This window comes from Leptonychotes weddellii, chromosome 15 (assembly GCF_054177405.1).
Source record: "Leptonychotes weddellii isolate Sample4059 chromosome 15, ASM5417740v2, whole genome shotgun sequence".
NCBI lineage: Eukaryota > Metazoa > Chordata > Mammalia > Carnivora > Phocidae > Leptonychotes > Leptonychotes weddellii.
The window spans coordinates 43,627,494-43,647,330 of record NC_138383.1 but is presented as its reverse complement, the minus strand read 5'-3'; the positions used below and the strand labels follow the sequence as shown (position 1 = coordinate 43,647,330).

At 37.0% G+C, this 19,837-nt stretch overlaps 1 protein-coding gene and 1 non-coding gene across 7 annotated transcripts in view; both read left to right on the top strand.

Annotated features, from left to right (window-relative positions):
* LOC102729136 (uncharacterized) overlaps window positions 1-19,837 on the top strand; it is a 161,858-nt gene that overhangs the window by 49,739 nt on the left and 92,282 nt on the right. The gene's annotated exons all lie outside the window — the stretch shown is intronic.
* The window catches only part of ZNF624 (zinc finger protein 624), a 45,071-nt gene that overhangs the window by 12,385 nt on the left and 12,849 nt on the right, over window positions 1-19,837 (top strand). For 3 of the 6 annotated variants that reach the window (XM_006735976.3, XM_081805662.1, XM_081805663.1), the window contains 3 exons: window positions 1,877-1,942; window positions 17,410-17,536; window positions 18,261-18,356. In XM_006735976.3, the coding sequence (XP_006736039.1) occupies window positions 1,877-1,942; window positions 17,410-17,536; window positions 18,261-18,356 (289 nt within the window). Of the gene's footprint in view, window positions 1-1,876; window positions 1,957-17,409; window positions 17,537-18,260; window positions 18,357-19,837 lie in introns of all 6 variants that reach the window. The other 3 variants (XM_081805664.1, XM_081805665.1, XM_081805666.1) reach the window with 3 other exon arrangements.

The following is a 19,837-nucleotide window of genomic DNA, read 5'->3' as shown; positions in this document are numbered from 1 at the left end:
AAAAAAAAGAAGAAGAAGAAGATAGCAGGAGGGGAAGAATGAAGGGGGGGAAATCAGAGGGGTAGACGAACTATGAGAGATGATGGACTCTGAAAAACAAACTGAGGGTTCTAGAGGGGAGGGGGGTGGGAGGATGGGTTAGCCTGGTGATGGGTATTGAGGAGGGCACGTTCTGCATGGAGCACTGGGTGTTATGCACAAACAATGAATCATGGAACACTACATCTAAAACTAATGATGTAATGTATGGGGATTAACATAACAATAAATAAATAAAATCTTTAAAAAAAAAAAAAAAAGAATTTGTGAGGGTGGTTCAAGTGAGAAGGGAGTTCAAGGGCAAGATCCTGTGGCAGAGAACAGTGGGGTGCGCTAGTGATTCCAGTTGGAAAGTTATGAAAGGCAGGACTGAATTAGATATTTAAGCTGAATCTTTTAATGTTTCCCTGAAGACATTTAAGTATACATATGTATGTGTGTGAGAGTGTGTTTGAGATGGGTGTTAATGTGATAAAAGCTGTATTTTAGCAGTGACTTTCTGACATAGGAGCTCCCAAAAAAGAGGATACCAACAAATATAATTTGTTGTATTAATAATCTACAGTAACCTGCAGTAGTGATCTTTTATTCTTTGTAGCTGGGATGTACAATGAAAATAGTCCTTAAAACATACCCTTGAAAAATAAATAAGGGGGGGTGCCTGGGTGGCTCAGTCGTTAAGCGTCTGCCTTCGGCTTGGGTCATGATCTCTGGTTCCTGGGATCGAGCCCCACGTCGGGCTCCCTGCTCAGCAGGAAGCCTGCTTTTCCCTCTCCCACTCCCCCTGCTTGTGTTCCCTCTCTCGCACTGTGTCTCTGTCAAATAAATAAATAAAATCTTTTTTAAAAAATTAAAAAAAAAAAGATAAATAAGGGGCACCTGGGTGGTTCAGTTGGTTGAGCATCTGACTCTTGATCTCAACTCAGATCTTGATCTTAGGGTCTTAGGTTCGGGCCCTGTGTTAGGCTCTACGTGGAGCCTACTTAAAAAAAGAGAGATAAATAAAAGATAAATAAAAACCAAAATGTTGCCCTTGATCAGTAGATCCAAAGTATTTGTCTGGTATTGACATGGTCAAACCCATCCCTAACTACCAGAGGTTGAGGTTCACATTTTCTGGAAGCTGAATATTTATATTTTTTAGATAAGAACTTGGGAGGGAAGAACTAAGATAACATTTTTTCTCAATGGATTTTAAACAGTTGTATTACCCATAGTTTTTAAAATGGCACACACAAAACCTAAAATTGTTAAGTACTAATAGAAAGATAGAATAAAAGACTATTTCATCTATAAAATCAGGCCCTCATGGGGATACAGTTTATAAGGTTTGGAAGAAAACAATATAGTGAGAAGTCCCTGAAATACCTCCTGAATGACTGTGAGATATCTGTTCCTCCTGACCCCCAAAGCACTAATGATTTTCTACTGTGGAAAATACATAGTGTTAGTAGGTTTTGAGTACTCTTCTTGAGCAAGATAGATACTTTCTGAAGAAATACATTTCAACCTTACATGGAGAGGGAAAATTATGTAGCATCTGAAGGCCTCTTATTATAAATTTATTTTTGTTGTGATAGGTTCTTTGTTGGAAGCCTCCTTTAGAAACTATGCAGTTATATCTTTCTCGGTCTTGTGTTTGTCCTTGTCTTAAACAAAGTCAAAGAAGATTATAATTAGATGTTACTATGGGACATTAATTTCAGCCCTAAATAAAACAATAGAAGAGGTTATCCCATATATGCCACATCCACGGTGGACTGATGTTGCTTGTTGAGGCTCTGCTGTAGGTCATAGGCAGCCTATTACTGAAAGATCTTATCCTGTATCCCCTCAGAATCCAGAAGATTCCCAGCCAGATGAAGAACTTCACCTTCAGGCAGAAGAGACAGAACTGGTAAAGGTAATACTTAACATGTATGTAAGGGGAAAGAGAAGGGCCTCTTTTACTGCCCCCTGGTTCTTAATGTTCCTAGTTCTTGGCAGGTTGACAGTGAACACCATCTTGCTTGATAGGTGTAGTAACCCCAGGACTGGTACCATCAATTAGGCAGACTTCATTTCTCTCAGCGGTGGCAGCCCTAATGTGGCAGACAGTCACATCGTCATTGCTAATTGATAAAGTATCCTGTATCACATCCTCTGATTCTTGCTTTGCATTGTGAGACTCAATACCATTAAAAATACCAAGAATGGGGAGCCTGGGTGGCTCAGTCGGTTAAGCGTCTGCCTTTGGCTCAGGTCCTGATCCCAGGGTCCTGGGATCAAGCCTCGAATCTGGCTCCCTGCTCAGCCGGGAGTCTTTTTCTCCCTCTCCCTCTGCCCCTCTCCCCTGCTCATCCTCTCTCTCACGCCCTCTCTCAATAAAAAAATAAAATATTTTTTTAAAAAAATACCAAGAATGCATCAACTTGAATGGAAACATTCCTTTTTTTTTTTTTTTTAAGATTTTATTTATTTATTTGACAGAGAGAGAGAGAGAACAAGTAGGCAGAGGGAGAGGGAGAAGCAGGCTCCCCGCCGAGCAGGGAGCCCGATGCGGGGCTCGATCCCAGGACCCTGGGATCATGACCTGAGCTGAAGGCAGCTGCTTAACCGACTGAGCCACCCAGGCGCCCCGAGTGGAAACATTCTTAAGATGTGTTTAAATTAGTTTAGATTTTTTTTATTTCATTATCATTTGTTAAGCGTTCTTATTCGTGAGTACAGAATCCACCAGATTTTTCCAAAAAATATCAAAGTCAGAAATTTATGAATTATGTTAAGAAAAATTACCTAAAACTTAGAAATAAGAAATAAGGTAAAAGGTAAATGTATACCCTTTCAGTGTCATATTAGACATATCTATTCTGGTATTCTTTTTTCTGCTATCAATAGACAACTGTTTTTGTGTCTTCTTTGAACCAGCTTCATCAAGCAGCTGATCTCTCATTAATGACTTAAGTCAATCTTCAGCATGTGTTGATGATACTTTTAGAATTATGGGGTTTACTTTTTTTTTTTAATTTTTTGTTGAAGTATAGTTGAAGTACAATGTTATATTAGTTTCAGGTGTGTAGCATAGTGATTAGACAACTCTATACATTAGACAGTGCTCACCACGATAAGTGTAGTTACCATCTGGTACCGTACAAAGTTATTACAATATTAGTGACTATACTCTCTATGCTATACTTTTCTTCTCTGTGACTTATTTATTTTATTTATTTTTTTTTTTTTTAAGATTTTATTTATTTATTTGACAGAGAGAGACACAGCGAGAGAGGGAACACAAGCAGGGGGAGTGGGAGAGGGAGAAGCAGGCTTCCTGCGGAGCAGGGAGCCCGATGTGGGGCTCGATCCCAGACACTTAATGACTGAGAGCCACCCAGGCGCCCCGTGACTTATTTATTTTAGAACTGGAAGTTTGTACCTCCTAATCCCCTTCACCTGTTTCACTCATCCTCCTCCCCTCCTAGCAACCACCGGTTTGTTCTCTGTATTTAGGAGTTTGTTTCTGTTTTTTGTTTGTTCATTTTTTTGTTTGTATAAGTGAAATCATATGGTATTTGTCTTTGATTTATTTCACTTAGCATAATACCTTCTAGGTCCACCAATGTTACGACAAATGACAAGATTTTTTTCTTTTTTATGGCTGAGTAGTATTTAACTCATGTATATGTGTGTTATACATAACATCTTCTTTATCCATCTATCTATTGGTAGACACTTAGATTGCTTCTAGATCTTAGCTATTGTAAATAATGCTGCAATAATCATAGAGGTGCGGGCGCCTGGGTGGCTCAGTTGGTTAAGCGACTGCCTTTGGCTCAGGTCATGATCCCGGAGTCCCGGAATCAAGTCCCACATCGGGCTTCCTCCTCAGCGGGGAGTCTCCTTCTCCCTCTGACCCTCTCCCCTCTCCTGCTCTCTCTTACTCTCTCTCTCAAATAAATAAATAAATAAAATCTTAAAATAATCATAGAGGTGCATATCTTTTTGAATTAGTGTTTTCACTTTCTTTGGGTAAATAGCCAGCAGTGGAATTACTGGATCATATGGTATTCTATTTTTAATTTTTTGAAGAACCTCCATACTGTTTTCCATAGCAGCTGCACCTGCTTGCTTTCCCACCAACAGTGCCCAAGTGTCCCCCTTTCTCCACACCCTTGCCAATTCTTGTTATTTCTTGTCTTTTTTATGTTAGCCATTCTGATGGCTGTATTTTCTCATTGTGGTTTTGATTTGCATTTCTTTGATAATTAGTGATGTTAAGCATCCTTTCATGTATCTGAAAATACATGTCCTTTTTGGAAAAATGTCTGTTCAGGTCCCCTGACCATTTTTAATTGGATTATTTGGGGGTTTTGTTGAGTTGTATGCGTTCTTTTTATATTTTGGATATTAACCCCTTATCAGATACATCATTTGCAAACACCTTCTCCCATTTTTGTGTTGGTGGCTTCTTTTGCTATGCAAAAGCTTTTAAGTTTGATATAGTCCCAATTATTTACTTTTGCTTTTGTTTCTCTTGCCTGAGGAGACAGATCCAGAAAACTGTTGCTAAGGCCAGTGTCCAAGAGTTTACTGCCTTTGTTTTCTTTTAGTTGTTTTATGGTTTTAGGTCTCACATTTAGGTCTTTAATTCATTGTTACTTTATTTTTGTGTGGGGTATAAGAAAGTGGTCCTGTTTCATTCTTTTGCATGTAGCTGCCAAGCTTTTCCACCACCATTTGTTGAAGAGACTGTCTTTTCCCCATTTATATTCTTGCCTCCTCTCTTGTAGATAATTATGGTTTAAAAAAAGATTATGTTGGGGCCCCTGGGTGGCTCAGATGGTTAAGCATCTGCCTTCGGCTCAGGTCATGATCCCGGGGTCCTGGGATCGAGCCTCACATCAGGCTCCTGGCTCAGCGGAGAGCCTGCTTCTCCCTCTCCCTCTGCCTCTCCCCCTGCTCATGCTCTTTCTCTCTGTATCTCTGTGTCTCAAATGAATAAATAAAATCTTTAAAAATAAAAAATAAAAAAGATTATGTTGAAGTTCAGCTCCTTTTTTTTAGAATCATGTTTTTAAGTTTTTTAAAATTACACTTTGGAAGTTGGTTTTATTCCAAGAATATTTTATGTGAAAGGGGACTTTTCTTTTTGCTTCTATGAGAAAATACATTCTGAGACTCTTACACATAATTTTTATATAGCCTTTTTAAAATTTAATACTGGGCCAATCATTCTTAAAATTGTCCTTTAAGATGTAACAGTTCAGACTTAAAAATTTTAAGGTGAAAATATTAATAGTTTCAGACTTTGAATCATGAACTGTAGGAAAATACCATTATTTTTGACATGGTGAATAATTCATGTGGTTTATTTTTGTTCTGACAGGGAGTCCTTGGCAGAAGATTCTGTCTGGCTCTTTCTTAAAGTCTGCATCCTGTTTATAAGTACTGAGCTTAGTTTTAATTTTTTTTTAAGTAGGCTCCATGCCTAGGAGCCCAATGCAGGGCTTAAACTCATGACCCTGAGATCAAGACCTGAGCTGAGATCAAGAGTCAGACACTTAGGGCGCCTGGGTGGCTTAGTTGTTAAGCGTCTGCCGTCGGCTCAGGTCATGATCCCAGGGTCCTGGGATCGAGCCCCGCACTGGGCTCCCAGCTCTGCAGTAAGCCTGCTTCTCCCTCTGCCACTCCCCCTGCTTGTGTTCCCTCTCTCACTGTCTCTCTCTCTGTCAAATAAATAAATAAAATATTAAAAAAAAAAAAGTCAGACACTTAACTGTGCCCCTAGTTTTGTTTAATCTTAATTTGAAATAAAATAAAATAAAAAATAAAAAAATAATCTTAACTTGAGTAGAACCAATGTTTTAATGATAATTTTAACATTTCTATCTACGAAAAAGGCAGATATACTTTTCTTAGGGCTTGTGTTGAAACTCTTGATCAATTTGGGAAGTATTGCTGTGTTACTATTAAGTTTTCTAGTAGGAAGAATATGGAATGTCTTCTTATTTATTTAGGTGTTCGTCAGTTTCTTTTTTTTTTTTTTTAAGATTTTATTTATTTATTTGAGAGCGAGAATGAGAGAGAGAGAGAGAGCATGAGAGGGGGAGGGTCAGAGGGAGAAGCAGACTCCCCGCCGAGCAGGGAGCCCGATGCAGGACTCGATCCCGGGACTCCAGGATCATGACCTGAGCCAAAGGCAGTCGCTTAACCGACTGAGCCACCCAGGCACCCCTGGAATTTTTTTTAATTATTCTGTTTGTTTTTTTAAGATTTTATTTATTTATTTAGCAGAGAGAGACAACGAGAGAGGGAACACAAGCAGGGGGAGTGGGAGAGGGAGAAGCAGGCTTCCCACGGAGCAGGGAGCCCGATGCGGGACTCGATCCAGGGACACCAGGATCATGACCTGAGCCGAAGGCAGTCGCTTAACCAACTGAGCCACCCAGGCGCCCTGTTCTTCAGTTTCTTTCAGTGATGTTGTGTCATTTGTACTGTGTGCGTCTTGCACATCTTTTGTTAAATTCATTCCTAAGTGTTTTATTCTTTTTGCTATTTTAAATGGATTTTTTTCTTAATTTCTTTTTTGGAATGTTCGTTGGTAATGTATAGACATAGTTGACTTACGTATATTGATCTTGTGTCCTGAACCTTGCTGATCTAGTTTATTTATAGAAGGGTTTTTTGTTTGTTTGTTTGCACGTGCATGTGTGTGGATTCTTTAGGGTTTTCTATATGCAAGATAATATCATCTGTAAGTAGAGATTATGTCATTTCCAAATAGAAATTTACTTCTTCCTTTCGAGTCTGGATACCTTCTTTTTTTTTTTTTTAAGATTTTATTTATTTATGTGACAGAGAGAGACACAGTGAGAGAGGGAACACAAGCAGGGGGAGTGGGAGAGGGAGAAGCAGGCTTCCTGCCGAGCAGGGAGCCCGATGTGGGGCTCGATCCCAGGACCCTGGGATCACGACCTGAGCCGAAGGCAGACGCTTAACGACTGAGCCACCCAGGTGCCCCCTGGATACCTTCTATTTCTTTTTCTTCTCTAGTTTTTCTTGCTAAAACTTAAAGTACAGTGTTGAATAGAAGTAAGGAGAGAGGACATCTTTGTGAGATTTGTGATCACAGGGAGAATGCATATGGCCATTCACCATTAAGTATGATGTTAGATTGTGTTTTCATAGATGGTCTTTATCATGTTGATGAAGTTTGCTTCTATTTCTGGCTTGTTGGGTTTTGTCACATAATTTTTTGAGTCTGTAAGATAATTGTGTGGGTTTTGTTCTTTATTCTGTTAATATGGTGTGTTACCTTGGTTGATTTTAAGATAGTAAAGGAACTTTGTAGTCCTGGGATAAATTCCTTTTGGCTGTGCATATATTATGTTTTCTTTGTTGTGGGATTCAAACTGAATCAGACTGAATTAATTCTATCTGGCTCTACCTTAAATTTTACACCTGTCTTGTTTTAGTAATACTGGCCTCATAGAATGAGTTGAGAATTGTTTCCTTCAATTTTTTGGAAGAATTAGTGAAAGATTGGTATTAATCTTCTTGAAATGTTTGGTGGAATTCAGTGAAGCCACTTGAACCTGGGCTTTTATTGTGGGAAGTTTATTTATTATAGATCTATTCATATTTTCTATGTCATCTTGAGTCAGTTTTGGTAGTTTGTGTCTTTCTAGGAATCTGCCCATTTTATCTAGATTTTCTAGTTTGTTGGCATACAGTTGTTCCTAGTATTCTCTTATAATCCTTTTATTTCTGGAAGGTCAGTAGTAATGTCTCCTTTTTCATTCCTGATTTTAGCAATTTGAGTCTTCTCTCTTTAGTCAGTCTAGCTAAGGGTTTGTAATTTTTGTAATCTTTTCAAAGAGCCAACTTCTGCTTTTGTTGATTTTCTCTTTTGTTTTTTTATTCTCTATTTCATTTATCTCCATTTTAATATTCATTATTTTCTTCTGCTTTAAAAAAATTTAGTTCACTCTTCCTTTTCTAGTTCCTTAAGGTATAAATTTATTTTGTATTAATTTTTAATTTTAATTCCAGGATAGTTATATACAGTGTTGTATTTGTTTCAGGTGTACAATATAGTAATTCATCAATTCTGTACATTATTCAGTGTTCATCATGATAAGTGTACTCTTAATCCCCATCACCGATTCCCCACCCAGCTCCCCTCTGGTAACCATCAGTTTGTTCTCTATAGTTAATAATCTGTTTCTTGGTTTGTCTCTCTCTCTTTTTTTTTTCCTTTGATCGTTTGTTTTGTTTCTTAAATTCCACATATGAGTGAAATCATATGGTATTTGTCCTTCTCTGACTGGCTTATTTCACTTAGCATTATACTCTCTAGATCCATCTATGTTGTTGCAAGTGGCAAAGTTTCATTTTTTATGGCTGAATAATATTCCATTGTATGTATGTTTATATATACCACATCTTCTTTATCCATTCATCTATTGATGGATGCTTAAGTTGCTTCCATAATTTGCCTATCGTAAATAATGCTGCAATAATAATAGGGGTGCGTATATCTTTTCGAATTAGCGTTTTCATATTTTTTGGGTAAGTAACCAGAAATACAGTTCCTGGATCATAGGGTAGTTCTATTTTTAACTTTTTGAGGAACCTCTATACTGTTTTCCACAGTGGCTGCACCAGGGTGCATTCCCACCAACAGTGCACGAGTGTTCCTTTTCTTCACATCTTCACCAACAGTTCTTTTTTGGATTTTTTATTTTAGCCATTCTAACAGGTGCGAGGTGGTATCTCATTGTAGTTTTGATTTGCGTTTCCTTAATGATGATTGATGTTGAGCATTTTTTATGTGTCTGTTGGCCATCTGTCTTCTTTAGAGAAATGTCTGTTCATGTCTTCTGTCCATTTTTTAATTGGATTATTTGTTTTTTGGGTGTTGAGTTGTATCATTTCTTTATATATTTTGGATACTAGCCCTTTATCAGGTATGTCATTTGCAAATATCTTCTCCCATTCAGTAGGTTGTCTTTTAGTTGTTGGTTGTTTCCTTCTCTGTGCAGAAGCTTTTTATTTTGATGTAGTCCCAGTAGTTTATTTTTGCTTTTATTTCTCTTGCCTCAGGAGACATATCTAAAAAAAAATGTTGCTGTGGCTGATGTCAGAGAAATGACCACCTGTGGGGTCTTCTAGGATTTTTATGGTTTCAGGTCTTTAATCCATTTAGGCCTTTAATCCATTTTGAGTTTATTTTTTCTGTATGGTGTAAGAAAGTCATCCAGTTTCATTCATTTGCAGGTAGCTGTCCAGTTTTCCCAACACATTTTGTTGAGGACATTGTCTTTTTTCCATTGTATATTCTTTCCTCTTTTGTCGAAGATTAGTTGACCATATAATTATGGGTTTATTTCTAGGTTTTCTATTTTATTCTATTGATCTATGTGTCTGTATTTGTGCCAGTACCATACTGTTTTGGTTACTACAGCTTTGTAACATAACTTGAAGTCTGGAATTGTGATGCCTTGTTTTGTTTTTCTTTTTCAAGATTGTTTTGGCTATTTGGGGTCTTTTGTGGTTCCATACAAATTTTAGGATTGTTTGTTCTAGTTCTGTTAAAAATGCTGTTGGTATTTTGATAGGGGTTGCCTTAAATCTGTACATTGCTTTGGGTAGTATAGACGTTTTAACAATGTTTGTTCTTAAAACCCATGAACATGGAATACCTTTCTGTTTCTTTGTGTTGTCTTCAGTTTCTTTCATCATTGTTTTAGTTTTCAGAGTACAGGTCTGTACAGTACCTAGTTCCATAAGGTATGAATTTACATTGCTGATTTTATATCTTTCTCCTTTTTTATATGTAGGCATTCACAGCTATACATTTCCGACTGAGCACTGCTTTCACTGTCTCCCACAAGTTTTGATATAGAGTGATTCATTTTCATTTGTGTCAAAGTATTTTCTAAATTCCCTTGTGATTTCTTCTTTAATTCATTAGTTTTTTAAGAGTCTGTTAATTCTTACATATTTTTGAATTTTCTAGTTTTTTTATTGTTGATTTGTAGTTTCATTTCATTGTAATCAGAAGTGATACTTTGTATGATTTCAGTCTTTTAAAATTTTAAGACTTGCTTTGTGGCCTAACATATGGTCAGTCTTGGAGGATATTCCATGTACACTTGAGAATGTATGTTCTGCTATTATTGGGTGCTTCAGTGCCCTACAGATGTCTGTTCAAGTCATCTCTTTCCTTGGTGATCTTCTGCCTTGTACTATCCATTATTGAAAATGGGGCATTGAAGTCTATTGTTGGATTATCTCTGTTTCTTCAATTCTATGAATTTTGTTTCTTGTATCTTGAGATTCCTTTAAGGGAATATATGTTTAAATTTTTTATGTCTTACTAATAAATTAACTAGTTTATCATTACAAAATACCTTTCTTTGCTTCTAAGAACAATTTGTCTATTTTGTCTGATACTAATATTGCTACTTTAGCTCTCTTTTGTGTACTGTTTACACAGTATGTTTTTTCTATCCTTTTATATTCAACCTATATGTGTCTTTGAATTTAAAGTGTGTCCTCTGGGCCACCTGGGTGGCTCAGTCAGTTAAGTGTCTGCCTTCAGCTCAGATCATGAGCCCCGCATTGGGCTCCCTGCTCAGTGGAGAGTCTGCTTCTCCCTCTGCTCCTCCTCCTGCTTATGTTCTCTCTCTCAAATAAATAAAATCTTAAAAATAAGATAAAGTGTGTCTTCTGTAGACCCCATATATTTGTATCATTTTAAGAAAACTCCCTTCTGCTGATCTCTGCCTTTTGATTGGAGTGTTCAACTTATTACTTTTAATTTAATGACAAATAAGGTAGAATTTATGTCCTCCTTTTTGCTATTTGTCTTCTTTATGTCTTATGGCTTTTTTTGGTTTCCTTCTCCTTTACTGCTTTGTTTTGTGTTAGGTATTTTCTAGCATCCCTCATTTGATTCCCTTATTTCTTTTTCAGTACTTTTTTGAGTTTTTAATCTTAGTTCTTTCCCTGGGGATTACAGTTAACATCTTGACATAAAATGATGTATTTCAGATTAATGCCAATTTAACTTTAATAGTGTATAAATCTTTGCTCCAATATAGATAGCTCCATTCCCTCAATCTCCTGTGTATTCTTATTGTCATACAAATTATACCTTTTCAGGGGTACTTGTCTGGCTTAGTTGGTAGAGCATGTGACTCTTGATCTCGGGGTTTTGAGTTTGGGCCCCATGTTGTGTGTAGAGATTACTTATATATAAAAATCTTTAAAAAAAAAAAATTAGGGGTGCCTGAGTGGTGTGGTCAATTAAGCATCTTACTCTTGGTTTCGGCTCAGATAGTGATCTCAGGGTCATGTGATCAAGACCAGTGTTGAGCTCGATGCTCAGCATGGATTCTGCTTGAGTTTCTCTCTCCCTCTGTCCCTCCCCCACCACGCTCTCTCTCTAAAATAAATAAATAAATCTTAAATCAAAAACAAGTTATACCTTTTATACATTATGAGCCCATCAACACAGTGTTATGATTATTGTTTTATGCAGTTGTCTTTTAAAATTAGATTTAAAAGGGGGCGCCTGGGTGGCTCAGTTGGTTAAGCAGCCATCTCTTGATTTTGACTTAGGTCATGATCTCAGGGTTGTGAAATCATGTTCCCAGTGGGGAGTCTGCTTGAGATTCTCTCTCTCCCTCCTTCTGCCCGTCCCACCCCACACCCATGCTTTCTCTCAAATAAATAAATAAATCTTTAAAAAATAAAAGAAAATAAGAAAAGAAAAAGTTACAAACAAAAATATGTTATTATTATTATTTGTAGAGTTATGTTTACTGGTGTTTATTATTTCTTTATGTGGACTTGTGTTACCATCTAGTGTCCTTTAATTTTACTTGAAAGATACTGTTTAGAATTTACTGTAGGCCAGATGTTCTTGCAATGAATTCTCTCTTTTTTTTTTTAAGATTTTATTTATTTATTTGACAGAGAGAGACACAGTGAGAGAGCGAACACAAGCAGGGGGAGTGGGAGAGAGAGAAGCAGGCTTCCTGCAGAACAGGGAACCCGATGCAGGGCTCAATCCCAGGACCTGAGCCGAAGGCAGATGCTTAATGACTGAGCCACCCAGGCACCCCTCTCGTTTTTTGTATATCATTTTTGAAGGATAATTCTGCTGGCTGTAGAATACTTTGTTGACTTTTTTTTCTTCCAGCATTCTAAATATGTCATAACACAACCTTCTACCTTCATTGATTTCTGATTAGAAATCAACTGATGTCTTTACTGAGGATCCCTTGTACATAAGGAGTCCCTTGTGTTTTGCTTCTTTCAAGATTCTGTCTTTGTCTTTCATCAGTTTGACTATGACATATGTAGGCATGGGTCTCTGATTTTATCCTACTTGGTGTTCATTGAGCTTCTTGTATGTGGAGATTAATGTTCATCAAATTTGGGGAGTTTTTTGACCATTATTTTTTAAAATTATTTATTTAATTTATTTATTTGAGAGAGAGAGCATGAGTGGGGAGGCAGGGGCAGAGGGAGAGGGAGAAGCAGGCTCCCCACTGAGCAGGAAGTCCAATGCAGGGCTCTATCCCAGGACTCTGGGATCATGATCTGAGCAGAAGGCAGATGCTCAACCGACTGAGCCACCAGGTGCCCCAGCAATTATTTATTTAAATATTTTTTCTGCCACTTTTTCCCCCTCTCCTTCGTGGACTCCCATCATGCATATATTGGTATGCTCATTGTCCCACAGGTCTCTGAAGTTCTGTTCACTTTTTTCATTCTTTTTTGCTCTGTTCCTTAGTCTAGATAATGTCATTTTATCTATTTTCAAGTTCACCAATTCTTTTTTTTTTTTTTTTTTTTTTTGCGCCTGCTTATTTTAGTCTGTTTGGGCTTCTATAGACAAATACAATAGACCGGGTGGCTTGTAAAGAATGGAAATTTATTTATCACAGTTCTGGAGACTGGATGTCTGAAATCAGGGCCAGCATGGTCAGATGAAGGCTTTCTTCTGGGTCACAGATTTCTCATTGTAATCTCACACGGCAGAAGGAGCTAGGGATCTCTCTGGAGCCATTTTTATAAGGCATTGCTCCACCCTCATGACTTAAGCATCTCCCAGAGGCCCCACTTCCTAATGTCATCACATTGAGCATTATGATTTCAACATATGAATAGGGGGAAGGAGAAGGAGACAAACATTCACACTCTATTGCTGTTCAGTTTGCTGTTTCCTTTCACTAAACCTCTCTAGCGAATTTTTTTATTTCAGTTACTGTATTTTTCAACTACAGAATTTCTATTTAGTGAGATACCATTTTCATAATTTCCTTTAATTCTTTAGATCTGCTTTTCTTTAGGTCTTTGAATATACTTATAATACTCATTTAATGTCCTCATTTAGTAAGTACAACTTCTTGGCTTCCTTAAGGACACTTTCCATTGACTTTTTTTTAACCCTGGCCCATGCTTTCTTGTTTCTTTGTGTATTTTGTAACTTTTCTTCAAAACACATATTTTATTTTATTTTTTTAAATTTTATTATGTTAGTCACCATACAGTACATAATTGGTTTTTGATGTGGTGATCCACGATCCATTGCAAAACACGTATTTTAAATAAAATGATGCGGCAACTCTAGAAATCCAATTCTTCATTCCCCAGGGTTTGTTGTTGCTGCTGCTGCACTGTTTTGTTTGTTTAGTGACTTTTCTGGACTAATTCAGTAAAGTTTGTATTCTTCATCATGTGCAATCTCTGAAATCTCTGCTTGGTCAACATAGTAATTAGTTAATGACTGGGCACAGATTTTCTTAAATGCCTTAAGCCAGCAAGTTTTCTAGCATTTGCCAAAAGGTTTTTGTGTGTGGTGGGCATACCTTCTCTTAGTAATCTTAAGTAGGCAGTTTACAACGCTTGCTTGCACAGACCCTCAAGGTAAGCCAAAGGTGAGACCTGAGAGCTGAGGGCCTTCTTACGTTTTTCCTGGGGTTTCGCTCTTGGTGGGGAAAGAAAATAAAACCCAGTAAGTTCATTATAATTTGAGTGACATGTGACATGATTAACAATAAAGTTTATATACTGTCATTATCTCCCATGTTAGCCATATTTTATTATTAGCAGAATGAAAAGTTTGCTTCATGGACTTTCAGGTACAAATAAATACAGAAGTTTAAATAGTTGACAAGTATACATATCTGTATGGCAGGAAAACACCCCAGTAGAAATCTGTTTCTTCTGATATAGAGCAAATCTTAGCCAAATATAATCTAACTTGAGACCTTGGTCTGACTGATCAGCTAATCGGGATTTTTAGCTTATTAGATCATAGAGTTAGTGATTATAAGTTTGAATTCTGGAGTCAAAATGCCTGAATTTGAATCTAGACTTTACCTTTTCTGAGAATTTGGGCAAGACATGGAACCTTTTCATGCCTCACTTTTCTTATTAGCACCTTCCTTACTGTGAGGATTCAGTCATTACATAACAAGGCCTTAGATCAGCACCTGACAAATATTATGCACTGTATGTATGCAAAGGAAGAGAGAGTGGTTTCATGAATCCCTTTGTACCTGATGCCTATGTTCAACAAGCATCAGCCCCTGGATAATCATATTTCATTTGTAATCTTACCCTCTCTCATTAATTATTTTGAAGCATATACAAGACATATAATTTCATTTACAAATATCTTGTTACATATCAGGGTGCCTGGGTGGCTCAGTTGGTTAAGTGACTGCCTTCGGCTCAGGTCATGATCCCGGAGTCCTGGAATTGAGCCAGAAGGAGTCTGCTTCTCCCTCTGACCCTACCCCCTCTTGTGCTCACTCTCTCTCTCTAATAAATAAATAAAATATTTTAATTTTAAAAAAAATATCTTGTTACATATCTATAACATGTTTTTTAATGTTAAGTATATTACCATGGTTTCAGCTAAAAATCAGCAGAAAGCCTTAATATCATCAAATGTTGGCTTGGTATTTGTTTCCCTAGTTGATTTATGTGTTATGATTGGTTACTGTTGTCTCTTCGGTTACTTTTAGGCTAGAGTTTTCCCCCTCCATCTTTTTTTCTCCTTGTAATAATTCATTGAAGAAACCCATGTTATTTGTACTTTCTAGCTGTGTTGCCCAGGAGAGTAGCCACTAGCCACAGGTAGCTGTTGAGCACCTGAAACGTAACTAGTCCAAACTGAGATGCCCTGTAAATTTAAAATGTACGTCATACCTCAAAGACTTCATACAAAAGAGAGTGTCTCATTAATAATTTTTACATTGATTGCATGTTGAGATTATAATATTGCATATATATTGGGCTAAATAATATTAAAAATAATTTCACTTGTTTCCTTTTATTTTTAATGGGGCTACTAGAAAACCTTAAATTACATACGTGACTTGCAATATACTTCTACTGGACAGTACTGATTTCGAATTTCATACAACATGGATTTTATTGATTGTTAAATAAGGGTTATTTAAGATGTTTCTCTTTTCCCTGTATTTCCAGTATATCGTTCTTTAGATCTAGAGGCTTAATCAGATTCTGATTTGATGCTTTCCAAAATGTTTTTGGCAACAGTATCTCATATATCCCGTGTATACTACCAGAAGGCACATAATGCCTTGTTGAGGCCTCTTTGGTATATTAACAGCCACTGATGACCCTTTAATTCATTAGAGGTTGCAAAATGATGATGTTCTAATTTTTTTTGTTCCTTATCATGTATTAACTGGAATCCTTCCATAAAGAGAAATCTCTCCTCATCAACTGTGTGATCACACTTGATTACTATACAAGCTATATATATTTTCCATAGGAAAAGGACAAACGGTTAATTCTTTCTATTTATTTACCAGTTTCCAGGCATCCTCCAAAAATAATCAATGAATATTTTTAGAGTAGTATTATGAAATCATGAATTTAAATGTGTGTTTTTGAAACCCATTGTATTTATTATCCTCACTGTTGTTCAAATTGTCCCATTATTATTAACTAGTGGGAGCCTCTTCAAGTTGTCTCCTGTGTCCTAGATATGATCTTAGTAATCTTTGATAGCTGCCCTGCCTTTTGGTGTCACAGAATGTTCCAGGCCTTGGTTCCTTTTAGTGAAAAGTAATACTTAAAAGCCACAGTGTAGCTTGCATAATGTTACCTCATTAGTTATTGTTTTTATTTTTAGGGCTTTTCTGTGGATGAAGCTAGGAAATATATTTTATTTTTTCCTTAAAACTAAAATAATTCATGAGTTTATACTGATACTTCCAATTCAAATTTGGATCTATGGAATTATTGCATAATCTCATCAATATTACATTTATATCTTCTTTCTGTCATGGCAAATTTATTTGTTCTCAGGGGCATCAGTAATTTGCCACTAATTTGCTTTATCAAACAACTACACACACAGCAGTTACAAAATAGCATTTTCATCACTACCACCAACAGTTTGATTATTTATTGAAAACACAGCTTTTGTTTTTTGCCATTCTTTTTCTTCTTGGGGTATATTTCACAAAGGATATACAGAAAATTGTTATGTTTTAAAGTCACTTAAAATATTTCATCTTTGATGGATGTCTGTGCTTCAAACTGGTTTCATTTTTCTCTTAATTTTTAGGGATGACTTTTTTAAATTTTAATTTTCCTCATAATACATTTACATGGTTCAAAAGTAAAATCTACAGAACGAGAAATATTCAAAAGAGTCTAGCTTCTAATTTCAGTCCTCTCCACTCTCTCTATTTCCTCCTTCCTCTAACAGGTAACCACTAAAAAAATGTTATGGCTCATTCTTACATTTTTTTATATAAGCACATATATAATTCATATCCTGACCAAAGAAGTTCTCCAAAGTCCCCAGGATTTCTAACTTTTCTTGCTCAAAGACAGAGCTTACAATATTCTGTATCTATAATCTGAATGATTAAACTGTCTTTTATTAAGTCATATTCTGTAGATTTGGAACTGAGGAAGAGCAGATAGTATAGATAGGCCAGGGTTTTGAGGGAGAAAGGATGATTTGGGTAGAAACTACTAGCTGTTATCAAATGTTAAGACTTTCTAGGTAAGGAGGAAACCATACTGTTTGGCTCCAGATAATATAGTAAGACCAATATTTCAAAGTTTGAGAAAGCCAGATTTGAATTAGTCTGAAAAGAAAATCCTGCTTCAAGTAGAACTCAGGAAATGCAATGGGCTTCCTCTTGTAGTTTTAAGTTCTTATCATTGGAGAGATTCACTCATCCTTTAAGGGTTGAACTAGTTGACTTCAGGGGTCATTTGGTGATTCTTATTTCTGGAGTATTCCTCCAGTTTTATATGTATTATTCTGCCCAGCAGTTCTCATTATGTAGTCCCTGGGTGATCACAGTGTATTTATTTTAGGATTCCGTGACATTTAAAGATGTGGCTATAGACTTCACATTAGAAGAGTGGAGGTTGATGGACCCTTCACAGAGGAACCTACACAAGGATGTGATGCTAGAGAATTATAGGAATCTTGTCTCCCTGGGTAAGAATAACTTCTGTGTTCCTGTATCTACCCACTTGATCAGGTTTGCTGAAGATATAGAGCCTCTAAAGTACTTAACTGAACTTGGGGTTAGAGTTTAGGCATTAAGATCTCATATTAGGGGGATGTTGTTGGGAGTCATGCTGTCCCTTGCTCTTAATTAAGTGGCCCCCCCATTGTAGAGTAAGGAATACATATTTCATTGGGATCTTGGAGATTGTTGACAGTAGCCCAGATTTAGAACTAAAGTTTTTTCTGATCACTTTTATAAATGGGAGTTATCAGTACCTCTAGAAAGAAAGGAAAAAATGTGTTCATTTTCTTTCTAAACTCAGATTATTCCCATGTTCTATTACCCCAGAAAACCTGGGATCATGGTGTTGAGCTCCTTTGTAATCATCTGTAACACCACCGTACGATAGGATGTTCTGCTGTGCTGGGAATGCTCTGTATCTGTGCTGTACAATATGGCAGGAACTAGCCCCTTGAGGCTACTGAGAACTTGAAATCTGGCTAGTCCAACTGAAGAACTGAATTTTAAATTTTACATAGTTTTAACTAATTTAAATAGCCACATGTGGCTGTTGACAGCTCTATTGGGCAGTGCATCCCTAGAACTTCCCCTAATAGCCACTCTGCACTGAAGATTAAGAGCTGAGACTGAATGTGGCAATAGTTCTTACTCATAGACACAGTCAAGTCCTATTCATTTTTTTCTGAACAGGGCTCGCAGTTTCCAAACCAGACATGATATCTCATTTGGAGGATGGAAAAGGACCATGGGTTGTAGTGAGAGAAATTGCAAGAACCCCCTATCCAGGTGAGTTAATAAGAACGAGGAGGACTGGATTTATTTCAAGTTTATAGGTTATGGATGGAGCAGAACATCTGAAATATTTTGGGGAGTATCCTTGCTCAAAACTATCTCAGAAGAAGAGATTCTCTCCCTCCCTTGCTCTCTCTCTCCTTTTCCCTCTCCTATTGCTTCTCCTTCTCTCTCTATTCTCTACTTTTGATTCCCAGTCCCATCTTACTTTGCTTTCTTGAGGTCATGATCTTCATACTTAGTCCTTCATTCAAACATGCATGAAGCACTCCTTTCAGTTCTGTCCTCTCCAGTTAACTTTACATTTTTCTCATTTGTTTAACCATTTTCTGACATCTCTTCCTTCATTAATTTTCCTGAAAATGCTTTCCTAAGCGTCACCACTGGTTCCTTTTAAGCCAAACCTATTGACTCATTATTTAACTTTCTTCACTTGCAAGCCTGCTGAAATTTGGGGGGAACCCTCCTCTTCTCCAGGTTCTTCGCTAATTGAAAATACAAACAAGGAATCAGTTGAGAATCAAAATACAGTACTTATTTATGTATTTAACTGACGTTTATCGGACTTCTGTATTCTGTGTCCTGGGTTAGGCACTAGGTCTACAGCAATGAGTAAGATGGACCAGGTCCCTGCCATCACGAAGATTAAATTTTTGAGAAATTAACAAGTATATAAATAAAAAGAAGCTAAATAATGGTTGTAACAACCTTCAGTTATGAGATCAACTGGGGGATATGAAAGAGTAACTGGGATGGAGATAAAGGTGCCTCCTTCAGAGAGTATGGTCAGGGAAGGCTTCTGAGGGGGGGACATTAAAGCTGAGCCCTGAAGATTCAGAAGCAACCAGCCAAGGGAAGAGGAAAGGAGAAGCATTCCAGGCAAAGGACCAGACACAGAAAAGAATGAAATGTGTTCTAGAAATGAAAAGGAGGCTGCTATGCTGAAGCCTCAGTGAGCAGGAGACTGGTATCAGAGTTAGACAACAGCCTGCCTACTCAGAGCTTTGTAGGTGATGGTAACTATCTGGATTTAATCAGAGTGAGTGTGAAGGCTCTGACAGACTTTAATCAAGGATTTTTAGGAAATAACTCTGTGTGTGGAAATTGAACTTGAGGGCATTAAACCAGATAATGAGGTTACTACAATAGTCTAGGCAGAGATGATAACTTTCGTTAAACTGATAGTGGAGATGGAATTAAAGAAATAGATTCTAGTTCACTTGAGAATGTTATCACGATGCCATCCGTAACTCAATATGTTTTACATATATTCTTTTCATGTATCAATATTATAGATTTTTTATTCAAGTATAATTAACATAGTTTTATATGAGTTTCAGATGTACAATATAATGATTCAATAATTCTATTCATCACTCAGCGTTCATCAAGATAAGTGTGCTCCTCGAGATGCCCTTCAACAGATGAATGGATAAAGAAGATGTGGTCCATATATACAATGGAATATTACTCAG